Source organism: Felis catus, chromosome D2 (genome assembly GCF_018350175.1).
Source record: "Felis catus isolate Fca126 chromosome D2, F.catus_Fca126_mat1.0, whole genome shotgun sequence".
Classification (NCBI taxonomy): domain Eukaryota; kingdom Metazoa; phylum Chordata; class Mammalia; order Carnivora; family Felidae; genus Felis; species Felis catus.
The window spans coordinates 87495260-87516453 of NC_058378.1; the positions used below are offsets into that span (position 1 = coordinate 87495260).

General features: G+C 57.3%; 1 protein-coding gene and 1 long non-coding RNA gene across 4 annotated transcripts; one reads left to right on the forward strand and one right to left on the reverse strand.

The window, feature by feature from the left end:
* Window positions 1–79: 79 nt before the first annotated feature.
* On the forward strand, window positions 80–1687 carry LOC109492806. The gene is made up of 2 exons (XR_002146793.2): window positions 80–254; window positions 1207–1687. It is a non-coding gene; the product is annotated as an uncharacterized LOC109492806 (long non-coding RNA).
* Window positions 1688–1966: 279 nt separating this feature from the next.
* TUBGCP2 (tubulin gamma complex associated protein 2) lies at window positions 1967–21192 on the reverse strand. Of its 3 annotated transcripts, XM_023241161.2 has the most exons (18): window positions 21056–21192; window positions 18387–18546; window positions 16296–16424; window positions 15318–15494; window positions 14027–14186; window positions 11839–12046; window positions 11376–11575; window positions 10877–11066; window positions 9521–9666; window positions 7956–8136; window positions 7163–7343; window positions 6259–6431; window positions 5841–5969; window positions 5311–5431; window positions 4817–4960; window positions 4173–4301; window positions 3344–3507; window positions 1967–2377 (listed from the first exon to the last, which is right to left on the reverse strand). In XM_023241161.2, exons 2-18 carry the CDS (start codon window positions 18534–18536, stop codon window positions 2242–2244), a joined length of 2718 nt encoding a protein of 905 aa, XP_023096929.1. In that variant the 5' UTR covers window positions 18537–18546; window positions 21056–21192; the 3' UTR covers window positions 1967–2241. The 3 variants fall into 3 exon arrangements, with proteins under 3 accessions (XP_023096929.1, XP_019669598.1, XP_023096928.1); XM_019814039.2 differs by lacking the exon at window positions 21056–21192 and having other exon boundaries at window positions 16296–16393; window positions 18387–18526; XM_023241160.2 differs by lacking the exon at window positions 21056–21192 and having other exon boundaries at window positions 16296–16414; window positions 18387–18526.
* Between the last annotated feature and the right edge of the window lie 2 nt (window positions 21193–21194).

A 21194-nucleotide genomic window follows, 5' to 3' on the forward strand; every position in this document is an offset into this window, starting at 1 on the left:
GCTTGGGCCTCCGCGGGGGGAGGCCCCCGTCCCCCGCCGGGACGGCGTCTATTCCTGGGCCCCTGGTGTCCACGAGGAGGGGGGCTCCCGAACAGCCTCTGGTGTCCACAAGGAGGAACGTCATAAACGTGGATGGCACTAACGAAGGGGGCCGCGAACGGGCCAAGCCGGGCCCCTCCTTGCAAGTCTGCACCCTCCCCGGTGCAGGTGAGGAGCCCAGGCTCGTCCTGCAGCCTGGCGGGGCAGCGGCTTGAGTAAGGCTCTCTCTGGGGTTGGGGGGGTGCTCAGGTGCGGATGTACCCTCGGACTTCCTGGGGAACAGAAGCCCACAGGGGACCCAGTACCACTTCCTGCCCTGCCGGCCCCCACGCTGACCTGGCCCCCAGGGCGGGCAGGCGGGCGGGGGGAGGGCTGTCCCTGTCATCTGCCGCTAATCCAAGAGGGTTTGCCCTCAGCTCAGTGGCCCTGGAGCCACGTTCTGGACAGGCTTCCTGAAATGATGCACATCAATGCAAGTCCAAACCTCGGGCGAGGGTGTGGTGCCCCAGGCAGTCCCAGACCAGAGGTCAAAATTTCACAGCCCAGTAGTTACCCCAAAGCAAATGGAAAGGAAAGGAAAAGCAGCAGGGGTTGGCGGGCTTTGAGGCATCTTGGGCAGAGGTGGCGGCGGGGCCCGTGCCCCTGCGAGCAGAGCAAGACACAGAGACGGTCTGGACGTGTGGGTTCCGTCCCTGTGCTCACACACAGCTGGATCAGGGAGGCTCGTGAGCCCCCCTTCCCAGTGAGCTCACTTCTCTTCCTTAGCTGTGCAATTATTTGGGAACAAAAATTAAAAGGCAACAGTCCCCGTAAAGGCAAAACCCAGAGCTGCCGCAGACGCACTCGCTCCCGTTCCGCAGCCAGCAGACCAGACCACCCATGTGCAGCCAGACCAACAGGGGTCTGCTCCTCCTCCGACACAGGACCCCCCCTCCCCCCTGCCGCCAAGGCTCCTCTTGTCCCACCCTCACCACTGGCAACCCTAGGGTGTAGCGGGCAAGCCTGTTGCCCAGAGCCCAGGACAGGGACACAAAGTTTCCGGGTCTCAGGGCAGGGCACGAGGGCGGCAAGCCCAGGGCCAGCGGGCTCCTCAGCTCGGGAAGAGGTTAGCACGACACCAGGGCTCTGGTAACGCTGGCGGCAAATAAGCGAATTCTGCACACACAGCGACCTGGACAAAAAAGCCGTCTGTGGCTTGTGAGTTGGATCCCCTCCATGGTGCCTGTTCTCCAAGGCAGCAGCTGGACTGAGTGCCCACCACCCTGCCTCCAGGAGCCTGCTTCCGGCCCCTTCCACCTGCCCCCCAAGACCCCCTGCAGCGGGCAGGCAGAGCCGAGTCTGGACAGCAACACGGGACGTTTGGCGGGTGGGCAGCATGGCTGGAGTGGGGAGCAGTGGGGTGGGGGGTCACAGCTGTGCCACCCAGGGCTGAACCCACCCTGTGGGTTCCACTCTGCACTTCAGCGGGTGCTCCTCAGGACCCCCCCACCCTCCTGCCCAGTCTGGCGGCAGGACAAGGACCGTGCTGCCCCCTGGTGCCCGGAGCCCAGCCTTGCTGATTGCTGGGACAGCAGGTGTGCACAGCTGGACACCAGGCTTGGATTTCGTCCCCTGTGAGACCTTGATAATCATCCTGAAGTTGCTCAAATGCTGCGTGTTTTCATCTTTTTTTTTCTTTTTTTGAGACAAAGAAGGTGCCCAAGTGAGCGAGGGGCAGAGACAGAGAAAGAGAGAAAAAGAGAGAATCCCAGGAGGGGCAGAGAGAGGGAGGGAGGGAGAGAGAAGAGGGCGCATCCTCACCCGGAGTGGGACACGAGCTCACCCAGAGCTGGGACACGTCCCCACCTGATGTGGGACTCAAACTCACCAATGGTGAGATCACGACCTGAGCCAAAGTCAGGGACTTAACGGACCGAGCCACCCAAGCGTCCTTCACTTTGCCTTTATTTGAGAACAAAAACATTTTTAAAAACTCACCCTATTCAATAGAAGAACTCACACAAACACACCTATGGAGGCACCCGGCCCGGTGCGGGTGGCTGCTGTGAAGGGAACCTAGCGCCCTGAGCAATGACAGCAGCTTGCAAGACGCCCCTCGGACTTTATATTTAAACGGTAACGACACACACAAACACGTGTGGTTCAGCAATATTCATTCACGTAATGGCTTCTGAACTCATTCTTCTGCAACACCTGCTGGCCTCACTGGGCGGTGACGGCAACCCTGGGCGCAGATGCCGGGGGGCCCCGTGGGACGGGCACTTGGGGCGCTGCCTTCTGGCTCCTCTCTGCAGACAGACGCTCCAGGCGCTCCGTGTAGAAGCCATTGAAGTCAAGTCTGCGGGAGGAGAGGGGCTGGGCTCCTGCACCCCCAGGTGCAGAGGCGCCCTCCCCGGGGCAGCCCGTCCGCCCCACAAAGGGGGAAGGGTGGTCTCTGCACCAGGTGCGAGGGACACGCACCCACATGAGGGCCTCAGGCTCCATCCGGCCTCCGCTTTTTCAAGCAATACTGACACCAGAACTCAAACACACATGAAAATTAAACAACAACAAGCATCCCAGGCCCTGTCCTTAGGACATCCGATGCCCAACACAGGACACCTTCCCAGGCAGGGACACCCCCTCAATCTCCTGGAAAGAAGCTGAGCCACTGCCTCCCCTCGGAAGAGCTGTGTGTCCAGGATTCACGGGCAGTGGGAACCTGACAGCCCCAGAACCACAAACTGGCTGAGCGGCCTGCTGGTCCCCCCCCCCATGGGGCCCCTCCCAGAGTCACCAGGAATGTACCACCACACCCCCCCCCCACCCGAGAGTGACAAGGCACAGACAGCCCCAGGAGCCCAAACGGGGCGGGTTTAGTACGTGCCGCCACGACCCTCACTGTGTGTTCACAGCCCACGGCAGAAATGGCATCCCTAGTCCCATCCTCTCTCCCGTGGCCACCCCCTGGCTGCTCATCTGAAAATGGGGGCAGGGGGTGGGGGGTGACGCGGCTGCCGTGCATAGCCTAGGGCTATGGGGGCACTGACGGGGCAGCCCGACACACGCTGGCGCACACACACGAGTGAACACAAACCGCTATGCACACCCATCTGTGACTTCAGGGGGTGACGCACAGGAGACTAAGGACAGACGCCCTCACACCCGAGCAGACCCTGCCTCAGTGACACCTTCCTGAGGTGGCCCAAGGCTGCGTGGCAGTGGTGAAGGGGGAGCCGGCGAGGGAAACCCAGGAGTCCCATCAGGCAGAGACAGGAGGGCGCCCGTGGCCGCGCGGGAAGCCGCCTGGAGATGACGCACCCACCTGGAGATGACGCTGGCCATGCTGTGCTCACAGTCACTGGTGCTGTAGAGGCTCAGTCGGGCCAGAAGATCAAGCAGATGTGCTGAGAAATTCTTATCAAACTTGTTGATGGTGGCCTCGAAGCTGGAGGCCAGCTGCGGGGCGTCCACGTGCTCAGCCAGGTACTAGAAGACAAGTTTGGGCACCGTGAGCACCCCCAGCCCGGCCTCGGCACTGCTCTCACCAGCTCAGCTTCCCCGTCCCTTTATCTCTAATAGAAGAAAGGATCTGGGCAAGTTTTTGTGTGATAAAAGGTGAAAGAGAACAACATAAAGCTTCCTGAGACCACAGGACAGAGACACAGTCTGGGCAGCTGGCACCCTGCTTTGCTCCCACCCGCCTGGGGTGTTTTTTCTGCAACTCAGGTTTTCGAGCGAACGCAGCATTCTCTCCTGGCTCCCTCTCAGTGGAGGGAACGGACCCAGGGGCCCGGGAGCAGGGGCCTGGGCTGGTGCTGCAGGGCCTATGCCCCGACATCCTCTCCAAGGAGGCCCCTCTAGTTAAGGCTGGGCTCTGACCATAAGGACGGCAGGGCCCACAGCCCCACGCCTGCTGTGTGCCAGGCCCTCCAAGGGGCGCCCACACCTGGGCGTTCCTCCCCTTGGGGGAACCGTGGCCTTGCCCTCAAGCACAGTGGGGCTGAGGTTTGGACAAGTCGAGCGAGAAGATTCTCTGGGACTCATATTTAATATCTAATTCAAAGCAAACTTTTTTAACCAAAAGAAGAGTGAAGGGCGGCAGCAGGCGCGCCTGCTAAGCTGCAGGCCCAGCGGTGCCGGACGAAGCACACCTTCCTGGCGAGCTCCTTGCGGGTGCGCTCCTCTGCCCGCTCGGCCTCCGTGGGCGGCCCCAGCATTGTGCCATGCTCCAACATCAGGCGGCCCAGCTCACCGTCCAACTTCATGCTCTGCGTAAATCTCTTGGGGTCAGAAAGAAACACTCCTGTTAGCGTCAACCCACCTGGCCCAAGTGAAGGGTGTGCCTCCGCACAGCCAGGCGGTGTCTGCTGTGCCCATGTGACCTTACGGGCGCCTGCCCGAGGGCTGGTCCACTGACTGACTGAAGAACGTTTCTCCCCCGATGGAGCCCCACGTGACCACGAGAGGTCTAAGGAACCAGTTCCCAGGCTCCTGTCCTCTGGAGGTTGGCCAACACCTCGCACGCTCTCCACTGGCCCCACCGACTCAGACCCCCTAGGCCCTGAAGCCCCAGTGAACCCCCACCTCACCCCCTCTGCCTTCCAACACTTATATTCTGTGCCAATACTTCGGGGCAGCTGCTTGTAACTGAATCAAGTAACTCAAGTCGGACAAAGAGAACAGCATGTGTCCAGGAAAAGGCCCAGAACAGAGGCCCACACCGGCGGAAGGGGACTCAGAGCAGCACCCCTGCAGACAGATGGCAGGAGGCGAGTGGGCTGTGGGGTGGCCGCACCTGCATGCAGTTGGTGAACATGACGCACACGGACATGAGCCTGGAGAACACCTTGAGTAGCTCCGGGTTGGTCAGCATGCAGTCCTTCAGACAGTTGTCCAGGAAGCTCGTGTGGTGGCCCAGCACGTCATCGATGTTGGACGCCTATGCGGAGAGAAGGACCCGGCCTTCACTCTGGGAACGACTTCGCAAGCAGACGGACTCCGCGGGCCTGGCTTTGGCTGCAGCTTTGCACGTTTCTGGTCTGTCGCCATTTTTCAGATGACCCTGTGCCCTCTGAGGGACAACATCACCCCCAACACGCCTGCTCTCGCACACGCACACCCTCACCGTGCTCGTAGGGAAGCCTCTCGTGTGTGCGGAGGGCTTCGCTTCCTCCCCATCAGCCTGCGGCCGGCGCTGCTCTCACCCCCCGACCCCTGACCTGCTACGCTCCCTCCTCAAGAACCCGCTGGAGCCTCCTCAACGTTCCGACACGCCAAGCTACGACTCACAGACTTCAGGTTCTTCTCGAGGACGTGCCAGGTCGGCTCCATGACTTCAAACATCATGTAGTACTGAATGTTCTGAACAAAGTTGAGCATCCGCTGCCGCAGAGTGAAGGCGCCGGCAAACCTGAGCGAGCAGACGGTTTCAGCGCAGATGACAGGGAGTCGGGGCATCTACAGCATGTGGGGGCCACCCGCCTTGTCGTCAGGGCGTCTGCTCTGGGCTCATGCCCCTCCACGGGGGCCCACACGCGGGCACGAACACCACCAGCGTGTGGGGCACCCCTGGCCGACAGTGAGCAGCTGCATGTGAGCCAGCAGGAGGAAGCACACGCCCCCAAAGCTCGAAGGGCTCACGCTAACGGGCCCGACCCCCCACGTCTGCACACACGGCTGAGGGACAGAGCCAGTGGCCACTGCGGTCGGCAGTGGCGCTGCTCCGCAACGTGAAACATGTCACAGATCTATAAGCTACAAAGGTGTGCGACAAATTGCCTTTTTGCAAGAGGGAGCGCGTGTGCGCAGACGAGACGCACCACTTAGCGGAGTGCAGGGAGCACTGCTTGGCGGCCTTGTTGCTGATCCAGACGCTGCAGAGTTGCCGCTCTACGTGCTTGCAGTAGAACATGTGCCTGAAGAGCATCTGGTAGCGGGTCAGGGCTTTCCTGCAGGGAGCGGGAGGTGACAGGCGCGTAGGTAGGCTTCTGGGCGGCACCACAGCTCATGAGGCTCGCAGCAGATGGCGGCCTGGGCTTCGGCGGCACCGAAGCGGTTCTGCGTTCCGGCCACCAGGGGCCAGGCAGCCTACCCTGGACACAAATGGGTGTGGAGGCGCCTTGGACGTTCTGCAGAACAAGGCAGGTGCCAGGCGGATCCAGTCCCTTCCTCCTGGCAGACCTGCTGTAAGGTCTAGAGAAGCTAGTGCTGGAAGGGTCAGGAAGGACCAACGCTCACCTATTGATAATCAGCGACAGGGGCCACTTGACGACGTAGTCGAAAGAGAAGGCCTCGAGGCCACTCAGCGTGAGCTCGGTGGGGTCGGCATGGACCATCGCCTTCTCCTGCTTGGTCTCGATGGCCAGAACCCGCAGGAGCTGGGTGATGAGGTCATGAGGCATCAGATCAATCTTGGGAAAGACAGAGAGAATGGCGTCGAGTCCTGACCGCGGCACCAATCCAGCTGCAGCACAGGCCGGAGAAGCAAGTCCCTGCGGTGGACTCCGTCTCCGAGCCCAGCTTGCAAAACAAACGCCTGCCAAGAGACCCCCACTCAAAAAGGAGGCGTCTTTCCTCCACCAAAGTAGGAAAACAAACGTACAGAGAGATCATTTAAAATATACCTGACGATATAAATGAAAAGCTATGAAGTCAGAAAGGCCTAAATCCCTCCAGATTTACAACTTTACCGCAGGTGCCAGGCTCAGGCTGAAAGAGAACGTACGTGGGTCTGAAAACACAGTACAGCTGACCCTTAAACAGCGTCAGGGGTCAGGGCGCCAACCCGCCGTTCAGCTGAAAATCCACGTGCAACTTCTGACTTCCCCTACCCCCGACTACCGATAGCCTACTGCCGACCGGAAGCCTTACCAGGACAGCTGATGGACGCACGCTTTGCGTGCCGTATGCCATACACAGTGCGTCCTCGTAACAAAGAAAGCTACAGACAAGGAAATGTCACTGTGCTGCATGTACCATAAAACACCCACGCGCGCACACCCGGGCTGCGGGTATCACTGTCAAGAGTTGGTTCCTCCCGTGTCTTTACCTCAAATGTCTTTCTCAGGCAGCTGCTCCAGCTCTCGGGACACGGGGAGCGGCCTGAAAGGTGCTCCCCCCCGCCCCCTCACCCCCAACCCACCTTGAGATCGTCCTTGAAAGGGTCCGTGTTGGCAGTGCTCATGCGCAGGGCCAGCTCCAGCAGCGCTTCCAGGCGGGTGGGAGTGATGTCGTCCACCGGCTTCTTTAGCTCCTCCTCGGTGAGGTCCATGAAGTGCACGAAGAAGTCCCCCTGGTCCATCAGGAAGTAGCGCTTGATGGACCTGCGGGCGGACGCAAGGTCATCGGGAAGGCTGACCAACGCGCACAGTGGCCCGGACTCAGAGACAGGCAGGCGTCTGACGAGGAAGAGCTGCGTGCTTGCGAAGGGCTCCCACCAGAACCAGCGGTTTTGATGATGGGGGTGGTGGGGGGACAGGGGGAAGCCAGGAGGGGCCACACGGCCCAGGAAGGACGTGTCAAGCACATGGCCTGCCAGCGCCCCACACCAGGAAACATGTTAGAAAGGGGAGACCAGCGGTCAGCTTCAAACAAACGGAAACAAACAGCTCTTAGGCAGGGGCAAAGAACTCAGTGCCCGGCTACGCTGCCTGGAAGGGGCTGGTGGGGCCGGGGGCGAGACTGGGAGGCTGTGTCACTGCAGACAAGGTGACACAGGCAGACACTGCCCTGCTGGGCCTCGGGGAGTTAGGACCACGGTGGCAGGGTCACAAATGTGCAAGGTTCTCAGGCTGTCTTCTCAGGCAGGACAACCTGGCAGTGTGCTGGTTTTTACATAAATAGGACAGAGCCACTAAAAGTTAATTCATGGCCTTGGTCAGACACCCCCGATGGTTACACATGCTGAGCTAGGAGGCCAAGGACAGACGGCACACCTCAGGTGCGCCACAAGCTCCTTCTCTTCCATCAGGAAGGCCAGCAGGACCTTGCTGGCATAGTTGAAAGCCTTCTCGATTTGCTCAACATATGCCCGCTCCTTCAGAGTGTAGATGATCTCCTTGGCCACTGGGCAGGTGACATCGTGGCCACACTCTCGGACTACATTCAGATATTTTCCTGAAAAGACAAGGAGAAAGCAAATTAAAATTTTCACCATAAGTACAATAAACCACAGACCTGAACCTCGGATGCTGTAACCCAAACAGTAGCTAGAGAACTGGAAAGAGAGGTTGAGAACAGCCTACAACCCTCTACACGTGGCAGAGAAACACAACCAACTGACACCCACGGAGCACAGAGCGCTAAGTGCTAGAACAGGCTGGACTCCAGATCTTCTAAGAACACAGAAATAATTTCAAAAATATTTCAGAGAAGGAGATTCTAAACCCTCTTCCGACCCCGTCCTAGACAGCACAGCTCCCAGAACCAAAGTGCCGAGTTCCTGGCCAGCAGCGTGTCAGGTACGTCGGTCCATGTGATGGTGACAGGAGCATCACTGGCCCAGTGAGGCCTGCATCCTTGGCTGTTTTCCTGTCATGGTATGAGACCAACCCACTGAGAAACAGATCTTCGGTCTCTGTCCCTGGTTGCTGGTGCTGAACTCCTAAAACTCTTGGGATTTTGTTACTCATGAAGCCCCTTCTGACCACACCTGAGTTCAGGCCAGCGAGGGACTCTCGGCAGCTTCCCTAGACAGCTTCAGGGTGAGGGCTGGTGGCCAGGGACCCAACCCCGTCATCACCGCCCACTGAGGTCAGGATTGGGAAAGGCTGAATAAATCACCAACGGTCAATCATTTCATCAATCATGCCTGCATAATGGGACCTCCATAAAATTCCTAAACCAAGGTGTCTGAAGAGTTTCCAGGGAGGGGTACACATCCACACGGGGATGGTGCACCCCAAATCCACAGGCACAGCAGCCCCTGTGCTCGGGACCTGCCCAGACCTCACCCCACGGGACCCTTCGCCTGGCTGTTCGCTTGTATCCGTTATAACACACTGGTAATTTAGAGAGTAAAGCGTTTCCCTGAGTTCTGTGAGCTGTCCTCGAAAATGGTCACACCAGAGGAGGGGGCCATGGGAGCCTCCCATTTGCAGCCACTCAGACAGGACCCAGTACTTGCTGATGTGTGTGCCGCCCCAAAGGACTGAGCCTCAAACCAAGGAGCCTGCCACAAACCCCGGTGGATGGGATGAGGGCTAATTTACAGGACGCCCAGCTTGTGTCCACAGAGAACAGGAGAGCGGGATGCCGGTGTGGAAAAGCCCCGTGTCTGGGGTCAGCTGGGAGCAGGGAAGCAACTTTCCTGTCAGTGATAACAGAATTCTAAAAGCGAAGTGGCAAAGAAAAGGCGTCTCTGAGACAAACCCCCAGGGTCAGGGCACAAAGCAACGACACCCAGAGCCACAGGAGTCGGACAGGCAGGGAAGGCACCACCGGGTACAGGGCCGTGACGGCAAGGCCACAGGCAGAGGCACACCGGGGCCGCAAGGCTCACCTGTGCTGAGGACCTTGCCTGCCATCTTCTGTAGGAAGGAGGGGATCTGGTGCTGCACGACAGTGTACCTCTGGTCCCAGTACTTGTCGTTGTAATCCTCCTGGATCTTCTCCTTGCGCAGCTCGTGCTCTTCCACCATGAACTCGCTGCAGGCACAGCGGACACTCTCGGGGTCTGGCCGACCAGAGGCCCCCCCCCCCCCAGGTCGGTCCCCAGCTGTGAGCAACAGTGAACCCACCCACACCCCCGGGGGCAGCTGTTTCGACCGGGGGCTCGGAGAAGACCCGGGGCCACGGGGCCACAGGGGGACCTCTACCTCCACCCCTCCCAGGGGAACTCGGCACTTCCCTCCATCACAGACACGGACAACGCACGACCCCAACAGCAGGGGCGCGACCCCAGCACACCTGCTTCAGATACCACTCTCGCAAGGCAGGATTTTAAAACTTGTTTTTTCAAGTTTACTTAAAACTTTATTTTATTCGAGAGACAGAGAGACAGGGAGAGTGCGAGCAGGGGAGGAATAAAGAGAGAGGGTGAGAGAGAATCTCAAGCAGGCTCTGTGCTGTCAGCCTGACGCGGGGCTCGAACTCACAAACGCTGGGATCATGACCTGAGCCGAAACCAAGAGTCGAACGCCCAACCGACGAGTCCCTCAGGCGCCCTGCATGAGGCACAATTTTAAAATCGTGTTCCTGGGGCGCCTGGGTAGCTCAGTCGGTTAAGCGTCCGACTTCGGCTCAGGTCATGATCTCACGGTCTGTGAGTTCGAGCCCCGCATCAGGCTCTGTGCTGACAGCTCACAGCCTGGAGCCCGTTTCAGATTCTGTGTCTCCCTCTCTCTCTGCCCCTCCCCTGTTCATGCTCGGTCTCTCTCTGTCTCAAACATAAATAAACGTTAAAAAACATAACAAAAATAAAATAAAATAATAAAATAAAATAAAATAAAATAAAATAAAATAAAATAAAATAAAATAAAATAAAATAAAATAAAATATAAAATAAAATAAAATCGTGTTCCTTGTAAGGCCCTCCCCTCAGACTGTTATTTGCACCATTAGCAGAGAAACACTACCCCAGCCACAAACTTATTTTTAAAGTATTTTAAGAAATCTACCTCAACACAATAGACTCCTTCGTGAGCTACCCAAGCTCCGTTTATGTATTTAAACGCGTGATGTGGAGAAGGAACGCTCAAGTCTCACCCCTGGGAAGGAAGGAAGCTCAGGCCAGGAGCCGCCGCTCCGGACGACTCCGACGCCCTCCGCTCGACAAGATAAAGCCTCCCGGGGCTCGTGTGGGCGTCTGCCACTTGCACACCTCACCGGTGTTCTCCTCAGGCCCCGCGAGTCCTACCTGTACGGGTCGTTGATTATCCCTCTATAGATCCACTTCTCCAGGATCTCGAAGTAGGGCACGCTGGCAGCCTTGGTGAGGTACAGACACAGCTCCTGGGCCTGGCTGTCCCCCGTGTAGTTGAAGCTCCGGTCGTGGAGAAGGCTCAGGGTTGACCCCCCAACACACTCGCCTTTATCCACCGAGGTGGCTGCAAGGACGTGGAGGTGGCGCTCAGTGCGGCGAAGGGGGTGCCCTTGGCGCTTGAGGCCATGTCACGAGAGGCCAGGGCCTCAATTCATCTCCGGTCTCCCGGGGACAGGTGCCGCTCTCGTGGGACACACTCAAACCGTAACGCTCTGATCGCTAACTAAAGCCTATCAGGAAGAGCTTCCAGAGTTTTCCTGCCACGGACTAACACCTGACGCCCCGTGGGCTCTGGCCGCACAACACGCCGGTCCTGCCGATGCTCCCGCGGGAGGGCCGGCACGTCCCCGGGGGCGGGAGGGCAGGCACGTACCCAGGGAGGCCAGGATGTCCAGGGTGCGCATGGCTGGCTGGATGTAGAACCAGAGCTTCTGCAGGGACAGGAGGCCCTGCCTCTGCAGCTGCTCCAGCTGTGTGACCAGGATCAAGTACTCCTTCACCAGGGCCCTCATGGCGGCCGCCAGGGCGTGGTTCACCTGCCCGTATTCGAAGGAAGACTTCTCTTCAATGAACCTAGGAGGGAGAGGGCACCTGAGCAGGCGAGGCTGAGTTTTCAGATCAGATGTCACAAGCTCTGGGTCCCCTCCCCACTCAAGCTCTTACCTTTGAAGGGAACCCGTAGACACCAGCCCCCTGCACTTGTCCCCAGGCCCTTCGGGACCGTGCCAGGAGTGAAACCCGGTCACGACAAGACAAGCGCGCTCTTGGGGTTTTGTTTTTGGGGCGCGAGGACTGAGCTGCAGGGATCGGGAGCACCTGGGAAGGCGGGCGCCCACCTGGTCACCGTGGAGTAACTGGCAGCCACCGGGAGGACCCTGTTCACCAGCTCCCGGATGGACAGGTCGAGGTTGGGGTCCACGAGGAAGGTGCGGCTCTGCCTCCCGGTGAGAGGCTGGGCGGTGATGTACCTGCCGTCCACACCCACCAGCACGTAGAGCAGGTCCTCCACCACAGCCGACTCCTGGGCCGTCAGGGGCAGCGTGCCTGCGGGCCGCGGACACCGCTGGGCCATGGCCTCGCGTCCAGGGTCCCCGCTCCCGCAGACCTCACTCCCGACGGAATCTCCTCGGCACACACCCCCCTCTCCCACCGGCTCCCCGGTGCTACGCCCTCCAGCGCTCACAGGCGAGAACCAGGCTGACGGGGACCGACTGGCCCCGGAGCGGTGCGCCACAGCCTTAAAGCCCCCGCGGAGAAAAACTCCCACTGAGATAAACGCCCGGCCTTAAAAGGACGTGGTTAGGAATTAAGGAGCACTTCTGCCCTTAAAAGGACGTGGTTAGGAATTAAGGAGCACTTCTGCCGTAACCTGTTCTCACAGCACTGGTCACGGCCAGCAAGTCTGGGCTGCGGCGCGACAAAAAGATTTTCCTCAAAGACTTTAAAAGCGGGTACGCGCAGTATGAGGCGGTCCCCTCACAACCACGCCGCGGACCGAAGGACAGTCGCGAGCCATCCCCAGGGCCGCCCGCCAAACACCTCCTGACCCAGGCGGCCCCCTGCCTGTCTCGGCTCACGGGCCCTGACACGACCCCCACTGCTCCCCCCAGCAACACCTGCCGGGAGAGACCGCCGTGCGCGGGCAGCCAGAGGCAGCAGCGGCAGAAAGGTGTCTCCACGAAGCCGCCCCCCACCCCAGCCTCGCAAGCCGGCCCCACGCGTGCCTGTGTCGGCCCCACAGTGCCCCAAGCCGGGGCCTGGCGGCTCAGGGTGGTGCTGCACCACACACGCAGGACACGGGCTCCGAGCAGGCAGCCGCCGTCTGTGGCCCGGGTTACCCGGCACACGGAGGCGCACTCTGAGCTCTGGCTCCTCTCCATGACCCCGTCACGACAAGATCACCCACAGCTCCCGTTCCTCGTGAGCAGGGCTGGCTTCCGGGAACGGCCACCAGCCTCGGCTGCCGCTCACTTGAAACCTGAGCGTCACCCCACTTAGAGCCCCGGCGCACGCTCTCAGTGGGGTTAAGGGGCGCAGCGCCAGGTCAGCTGGTCCTGAGGGAGGGGACCTTGGCCTCAGGGGGCAGATGCCACCCTGCCCCTCCAGCACCCTGCTCTACGTGTGGGAGACAGCACCGCAAGCCGTGCTGCTGAGAGGCAGGCGAGATAGGAAGGGACTGCTCCGAAGGGGACACTGCACCGCGAACCGCGGCCAGGAGAATGATCCAGCAGGGTCTCTGTGGCTCGCCAGGGTTTGGGGAGTCGCTGCAGAGGCGACGTGGGGCACAGCCCTGCCGCTCAAAGCCGCTAGCTCTGGGACTGTGGAGAACACCCCAGGGAGGAGGGACAGGACACGAGGCTCCGTGCCACCAGCCACCTGGGCCAAGTAAAGAAAGCAAAACACCTGTTCCTCAGCCACACTAGCTGCATTCCAATGCCCATGAGCTCCATTCAGCTGATGGCACCATACATTCTGGATACAGCATATCCAGAACATTCCTTCAGCACAGAAAACTCTGGGGAGGTAGAGGCCCAAGCCAGTGAGGGCAGGACAGTGTGTGAGCAAGAAGGGTTGGTGAAGGCTGGGCCCGGGACCAGGCTGGGGCAGCGGGAAGGAAATGAACACAGGAGCCACCCCCAGCCCCAGGACCTGACAAACAGTGACACCGGTCGCCACGAGAGGAGTGGGGACACCAGAGGGAAGGTCAGGAGCCCCGCGGTAGACACAAACGGCAGACAATTGGCCCCATGAGCCAAAATTCAGGGAGACGTCCTAGGGATAGAGACCTGAGATCACAACAGGGGCATGATTCCTTCAAACTAAAAGGTCACTGTGGAGAGGGAAACAATCAGAAAAGACCCAGGAGCAAACCATGGGACCGCTTGGAAGAGGAGGGGGGGGGCGGGGGAGGACAGACACAGGGAGGACACAAGAGCTCGGCCCTCCTGAGCACAAAAGCACAGGAAGAACGGTGCCCCTCGCCGCTCACACACGCCAGATGTCAGAAACAGACGTACCGCATACCTATAGGCACAGCCATGTCCGTGTTGATGCCTGAGCCAGGCAGGAAGTCCCCAAGGAGGGTGGGTCTGTCGTATACCCAAGGTGGAAAGACGGGGAGGCGCTGGCCTGAGTTTTTTTTGTTCTGCTTATCTCGAAGCAACTTTCTTGTCAGTTCCAGAGACTGCCGAGGGTGTTTTCAAAAAACAAAAAAAATATATACTTTTAGTACAAACGCTTAACGCTAACACATACGGCACTGGAGAGATCGCCTGCTCAACGCAAATGAGGAAGCGGGATGACTGTCTCCACGCCCGTCACAGTGTGAGGAGCTGGGGACGAGACGGGAACCCAGCCTCTTGTCAGGGTCCCAGTCTGTGCAGAACCCACAGGTAAACCGGCAACACCAGCAACAGGCTGCACCTTTCTGGGGACAACTCACACGGACCCCGTCACTTTTCCCGGAGACACAAGGTCTAGTCACGACCTGATGGGTCACGGATGGGTCAAGGAAACCAGGCCACCCCCCCCCCCCCAAAACAGCCAGCTGGAGAAGGGCGGGCGTAGAGGAGAGATCCACCCAGGGAAAGGCCGACCCCCGACACGCCCGGAGCAGCAGTCCTCCTGCGGAACCAGCCACCAGAAGCTGACCAGGGCAGGCCGAGGTGGCCCGGCTGTCAGCAGGGCCAGCTCAAAGGTGGCCAGGGAGAGAAGCAGGTGCAGACCATTTTCTCGTCGATCACACAGGGTGGCAGTGCGGGGACACGGGAGGTGCTGATAGGACACGCCCACCGGCACTGGCTGTCATGTGTCAGAGCCATGGTGCTCAACAGGCACGTGCTCTGCTCAGACCCTCGTGGGGACGCAGCTCTGAGGGAGCTTGAGAGCCACAGAAGTTACAGCCTAAGAAGACAGCTGTCCCTCAAGTGACCAGGGCAGGACACGAAATCAAAAGCAAGGAAAAACAGTAAGCAGAGAAGATAGAACACGACGTAGATGAAATTATCTACAAAATACAACCTTAAGAAACAAACTGTGAAAACCTAATGGATGGAAACGGAGACTCACAGTATACAGGGCAAGACCCACACGAGTGCCTCGGACACGCGAGCCCAGAACAGGCGAGCCGGTGCGGGTGACGCAGCGCCTCGTGTTTCTGACCTGCAGCGTGCGTCAGAACTGCCGTCCCTACGCAGCTAGGTCCCCATCGGGAGCGAGCCGCAACCCCTCCACGTCCACATTCCTCTCTAGCTCGCACACACCCACCGCCGCACCTGCTCCAGCAGGCGTGGCCCATGGACGGCGGGTGCAGTACCTGCTGGAGAGTGGAGCCTGTGGCCACGCTGCCGAGCTGCTTCCTCAGCTCTTCCAGCTCCTGCATGGAGATTTTGGAGGCCGTGGCGGGGCCGCTGAAGCCGCTGGTGCTGCTGCCTGCAGCGCTGGCCGCGAGCTCGGCTCTCTCTTTGGCGTTCTGTTGTAAGTACTGCAGGGTCTGAAAACACACGAGACCCTACATTACACGCCTGTGCTCTGCTGGGCACGGCCAGGCCCCCTCCTTCCCTCCTGACCCCAGCCACCCACGGAGGGCAGTGGCAACTCCCGAGTCTGTGGGCCGCAGTCTCTCCGTGTTTTCTGCCGTGAGGTGTCACATCCTCAGACAGAGAGGAAGATAATCCCACGGATGATTGACAGCCAACTCCCAAACCCTGTTCCCAACTCAGCCTTTTCTCTACGCTCGGCCAGTCTCCCGTCCCGCACGTGGCAAGAGCTCTTCCCTCTGTGTGACGGTCAAACATGCCTGGTGTGGCACCACAACCTTCTCCAGACCCTGGGCCTGCGAGTGAGAGGCCCAAGCACATCCCCAGACGCCCTTGGGTGCAACAGCATCTCCGGCCTTGACGTGACGCTAGGTGTTTCTCTTAGGGTCACAAGTAACATGCCCATTCAAAACAGACAAAACCCCTGCGTGAGACTATGAAATACAAAACCCTCCAACCACAGGGATAACCACGGTCAAACTTCCCAGGGGCACCGCCAACATGAGCTACTGTTCCTCCTGATGCACCACCGACACACCCCTGCGGTACATCAGAGTGCTGCTAGCACAAGGCAGGGAAGGAGCCCCGTGTTGCGTGCTGCAGGCGAGCAGAAACGTGCCGTCCGACAGCAGACTCACGATGTGTTATCGCAACTGAGCCAACCCACGTGCGTAGAACAAGTTAATCAGAGCAGCTCCACACACAAGCTCCGTCAGGAGCACGCATCACACTCTCAATGAGTCCACAGCCATTACCTCTCTGTCTTCCGTGAGTTTCGATAACAGGTACACCAGTGGGTCAAGGTTCCTTGTGTTTTTAGATTTCAGTTCATCATATTTCTTTAGAAAGTCTTCTGGAGTACGAGAAAATTCTGCTATTTTAACCTCAAAAGCATAAACATGAAAGATTTAGTGACAATAATAAACAACTGTTAAAAATCTTCCAGGGGCGCCCGGGTGGCTCAGCCGGTTAAGCGTCCGACTTCGGCTCAGGTCATGATCTCGCAGTCCGTGAGTTCGAGCCCCGCGTCGGGCTCTGTGCTGACAGCTCGGAGCCTGGAGCCTGCTTTGGATTCTGTCTCCCCCTCTCTCTCTGCCCCTCCCCTGCTCATGCTCTGCCTCTCTCTGTCTCAAAAATAAGTTAAAAAAATGTTAAAAAATTTTTTTAAATCTTCCAGAAAATTAAACACGAAAACCAAAACAGTGAAATTAGGTAGGTTAAATAATCATACACCCCTGAAATAAAACTTAAACTCAACAAAACATCTCATTAAACCTACCCATGATCTCCCACAATTTCCCTCCTGTGTGCTTCCTCAGCCTGAGATCAGGAAATGACCATTTAGATCTTTCTACCAGTTTATGCATTCACTTTACACACTTAACTCTAGGGGCTCCTGGGGGGCTCAGTCAGTTAAGTGTCCGACTTCAGCTTGGGTCATGGTCTCTTAGTCCGGGGGTTTGAGCCCGTGTCAGGCTCTGCGCTGACAGCCCAGAGCCTGGAGCCTGTCTCCCTCTCTTTGCCCCTCCCCTGCTCATACTTTGTCTCTTTCTCTTGCTCTCAAAAATAAATAAACATTAAAAAATATATATGCATTGGGGCGCATGGGTGTCTCAGTAGATTAAGCATCCAACTTCAGCTCAGGTCATGATCTCACAGTTCATGGGTTCCAGCCCTGTGTTGGGCTCTCTCCCCCTCCACAGCTTGTGTTCTCTCTCTTAAAAGTGAATAAACATTACAAAAAACTGTTTTTTAAGTTTACGCATTTAACTCTATTCCCTCTGGAACCAGGGATAGGCTCAGCGGTTATGTTCACTCACTGATTTATGGTGCTCCCCTTGTAATAAATTAAGATCACTTCTGTGTTCCCAGTCTGTCTGTTCAGTGAATTTTTCTAATTATCATTGTGCCATTATTAAACTATTTATTAAAAAAAATTTTTTTTTAATGTTTTATTTATTTTTGAGACAGCAAGAGACAGAGCATGAACGGGGAGGGTCAGAGAGAGAGGGAGACACAGAATCCGAAAAAGGCTCCAGGCTCTGAGCTGTCAGTACAGAGCCCGACGCGGGGCTTGAACTCATGGACCGTGAGATCATGACCTGAGCCGAAGTCGGACGCGTCACCGACTGAGCCACCCAGGCACCCCATCATCAAGCTATTTAAATAATACAAGCTTTACAGAGTGTTTCTAAAAACAAATTTCAAAATTATCTCGTACTGAAGATCCGTAATTTTGAATTATATGCTATTTGAATAAAAACAGAAAAACCTGCTTTAGAGGGATTGCAATGCAGTTGATACAGAAGCTTCCTTTCCATCCGGAGGAATATCTGAGTCTCCTTCCTCAGGGGACTCAGAACCTGGGTTCTGAGGTCAGGGTGACAGCCCAGCAGTCTCCCTGAGCCACCATTTATTCATTTGTACAACAGAGTGAGTAACAAGGGCCATTATGAGGAAGCATCAGAAACACGGAGTTGAGCAGAATTCTTGGTCCAAGAAAAGCCTTTGACAAGTATTGTCTGCCATCTGCACTGGTAATGCTGTGGCTGCTCAGTCAGGAAGCTTATGAACTTTGTGCACAAACTGTACCAGGGACAGGGCCCATCTTGTCCAGTGCACAACACTGCACCAGGACGGGGCCCATCTTGTCCAGTGCATAGCACTGTTCCAGGACAGGGCCCACCTTACCTAGTACACAGCACTGTACCAGGACAGGGCTCACCTTACCCAGTGTACACAGTGCAGCAACAGGACGGGGCCCACCTTGTCCAGTGCACAGCGCTGCACCAGGACAGGGCCCACCTTGTTCAGTGCACCCAATGCAGCACCAGGACGGGGCCCACCTTGGCGCTGTGTGCAGATACAGTGGTAGTGACATATGGGGTCCTATTCTTCTGCAGCAGGTCGATATAGACCTCAGCACCATCCCCTCCGTGGACACGCAGCAAGCTGAGCAGCTCATTGACGTCGTGGTGAATCCGAAACTCACTCATAGTTTTGGCTCTGAAACAACATCAACAATATGTTCTCCTAAAGCTAAGAAGAAAGCCGTCTACAAAAAACAAAACTGTGCTAACAGCTCTAGTGAAGACGAGGCCTGAGGTAAACGAGCAGTAGACATAGCACACAACCCATATGCTAATTAACTAATGAATATTAATTTGCAACTGGGCAAGTGAGACTCTAACCTTGTGCGACAGAAAACAAGTTCCGCACATACAAATATCATCAACTCATGCTAAACATCGAAAACTGGCCAGAGTCAGGAGTCTTCAAACATAAAAGCAGAACGGTTAAGCGTCAGCTGGTGCGTAAGTCACTAGCACCCACTTTTAAAATCAGGAGGAGTTCACAATAACCAGTTATGGGCCTGAGGCACAGCAGGGCAGGGGCTGCGGAGTCCCAGGCAGTCTGAACCCTGACTTGGCCAATTCTGGGCTGTAAGGTCCTCGGCAAGGAGCCTGATCTCTCTAGGCTTCTTCTGCCAAGGGGTGAGTAGTAAATCCTACCCATAGAGGTAGTGCGGAGATCAAATAAAATCATCCTTATAAAACACCAAAGGGCCCATACGGATAAGTTCCCATGGTATTGTTACTAGACAAGCAGGAACAAATTCCGTTACTACATAGGGCCGACCATGAGGAAACGTTACTGGAGAAATGGCTGGTCTTACCAAAGGAAAACTGCATCTGAGTCACCATCAGTTACCTTAGTGACCACGGAAGAGCCTGAACGAGGCACTGCAAACCACAAGCAAGACAGAAAAGACAACACAGAAGTCTCCCCCTGAGGCCTCTTTGAATCTCAGGCCAATCGGTTTTACACACATTCTACAAGGGTTCCTAAGGAAGGTGGGTTGTCCTACAATGGCTAGACTAGATGTCCTATGATGGATGGACTACAAGGTCATGCTAGAGGGCAAGGGCACTGCGTTTACCATGGAAAGAAAACACCTGTCCCCCAGATACAAGTAGGTGGAGACAGGGCTTCAGAAGAAAGATCATCTAAGTGAATGTGTATTCATTTTAATTTGTTTTAATATTTATTTATTTTGAGAGAGAGCGAGCGAGCAGGGGAGGGGCAGAGAGAGAGGGAGACACAGAATCCGAAGCAGCTCCAGGCTCCGAGCTGTCAGCACAGTGGCTCTCAAACCCATGAACCGTGAGATCATGACCTGAGCTGAAAAGCAGGACGCTTAACCGACCGAGCCCCCGAAGCGCCCCAACGTGAACATTTATTCTAAAACTATCCTCACATGGGGCGCCTGAGTGGCTCAGTCGGTTGAGCGTCTGACTTCGGCTCGGGTCATGATCTCGCAGTCTGCGGGTTCGAGCCCCCCCCCCGTCGGGCTCTGTGCTGACAGCTCGGGGCCTGGAGCCTGCTTCGGATTCTGTGTCTCCCTCTCTCTGTGACCCTCCCCCGTTCATGCTCTGTCTCTCTCTCTGTCTCAAAAATAAATAAATGTTAAAAAATAAAAATTAAAAAAAAAGTAATTGCACAAATGGGCTTGTAAAACAAAATTTGTGAAAAAAAGGTCAAGAGCCCTGATGCTTTTTCAGAGACAGAAAAGTAAAGCATAAGCGATGAATCTGTCCAGGGCTCTTCTTAGCTGTGAAACGGACTGGGGATGGGGCCACAAGCCTTTACTTCCAGGATGAAGGAGCCAAAAGAGTTTTATTATGCTCTTTAAATGACAGCTCTAAAATTATCTTCTAATTTTTTAAAGAAACAGTACCCCCCTTCCTGACTATATCGCACGCATGGGTGTACAGGTCCTATCAACGCCGAAGTATCTGGGGGAGGAGGGGAGTCCGGCCATGGCCACCCCGCCCACCCCCCCATAGTAAGTCTCAAGCGCCCTTGCGTCCCTTGGATCACCCATCGCTGTTTTAACTAGGTAACTTTCACCAGGTAGGCAGCCGTGTCCGCGGCTGGGCAGAGGCGTCCTCTGCTTTCTTCACCGGCGGGCACTGAGCACCGGGCACAGAGTCCTGCGCACCTCAGGAGCTGATGGGAGGGAGGAGACTAGACAGACAGGCGGAACGCGCAGGGCCTGACAGGCTACGAGAGAGCCGCTGGACTAAGGTAACGGGAAGCCACCGAAGGGCTTTAAACAAGGAAGCATTGCCGTAGGACGTGAATTTTGCAAAGACCACTCTGGCTCCAGTTTGGTTACTGGTCTGGAGACCAGCACGACCCAGAGGCCGCGCCAGCCCTTCAGGTGGGAGGCAAACGCGGCGTGGACAAGGGTGAGGGTAATGAGGGCAGAGGAGGGGTGGGAGTCTCCACCGCAGGGAAGCCGCACGGTTAGAGTTTGGGACGTGAACCGTCGGTGGGGCAGCGCACAGGCCAGCTCCGTACCCGAGCGCGGGGTCCAGGGGCGAGACGCCCGCCGGCCGTGCGTCCCTGAGCGGTCGGCGCACGGCCGGCGGCGGAGCGCGGGGAAGGGAGACTGAGCCCCGCCGCCTCCCCCCCGCAAGGCTCAGGCCCCACCGCCCGCGGCCGGACTCACCGCGCGTCCGGGCGCCGGTCCGCCTAAGCTCACAGCGAAACCCGCGGCGGCAGCGGAAGTGGCGGAGGTCACTTCCGGCCCCGCCCCGGCCGGCTCGCGGACGGTGGCCGGCAGGCTGTGGTGCCGCCAGCGCGCAGGG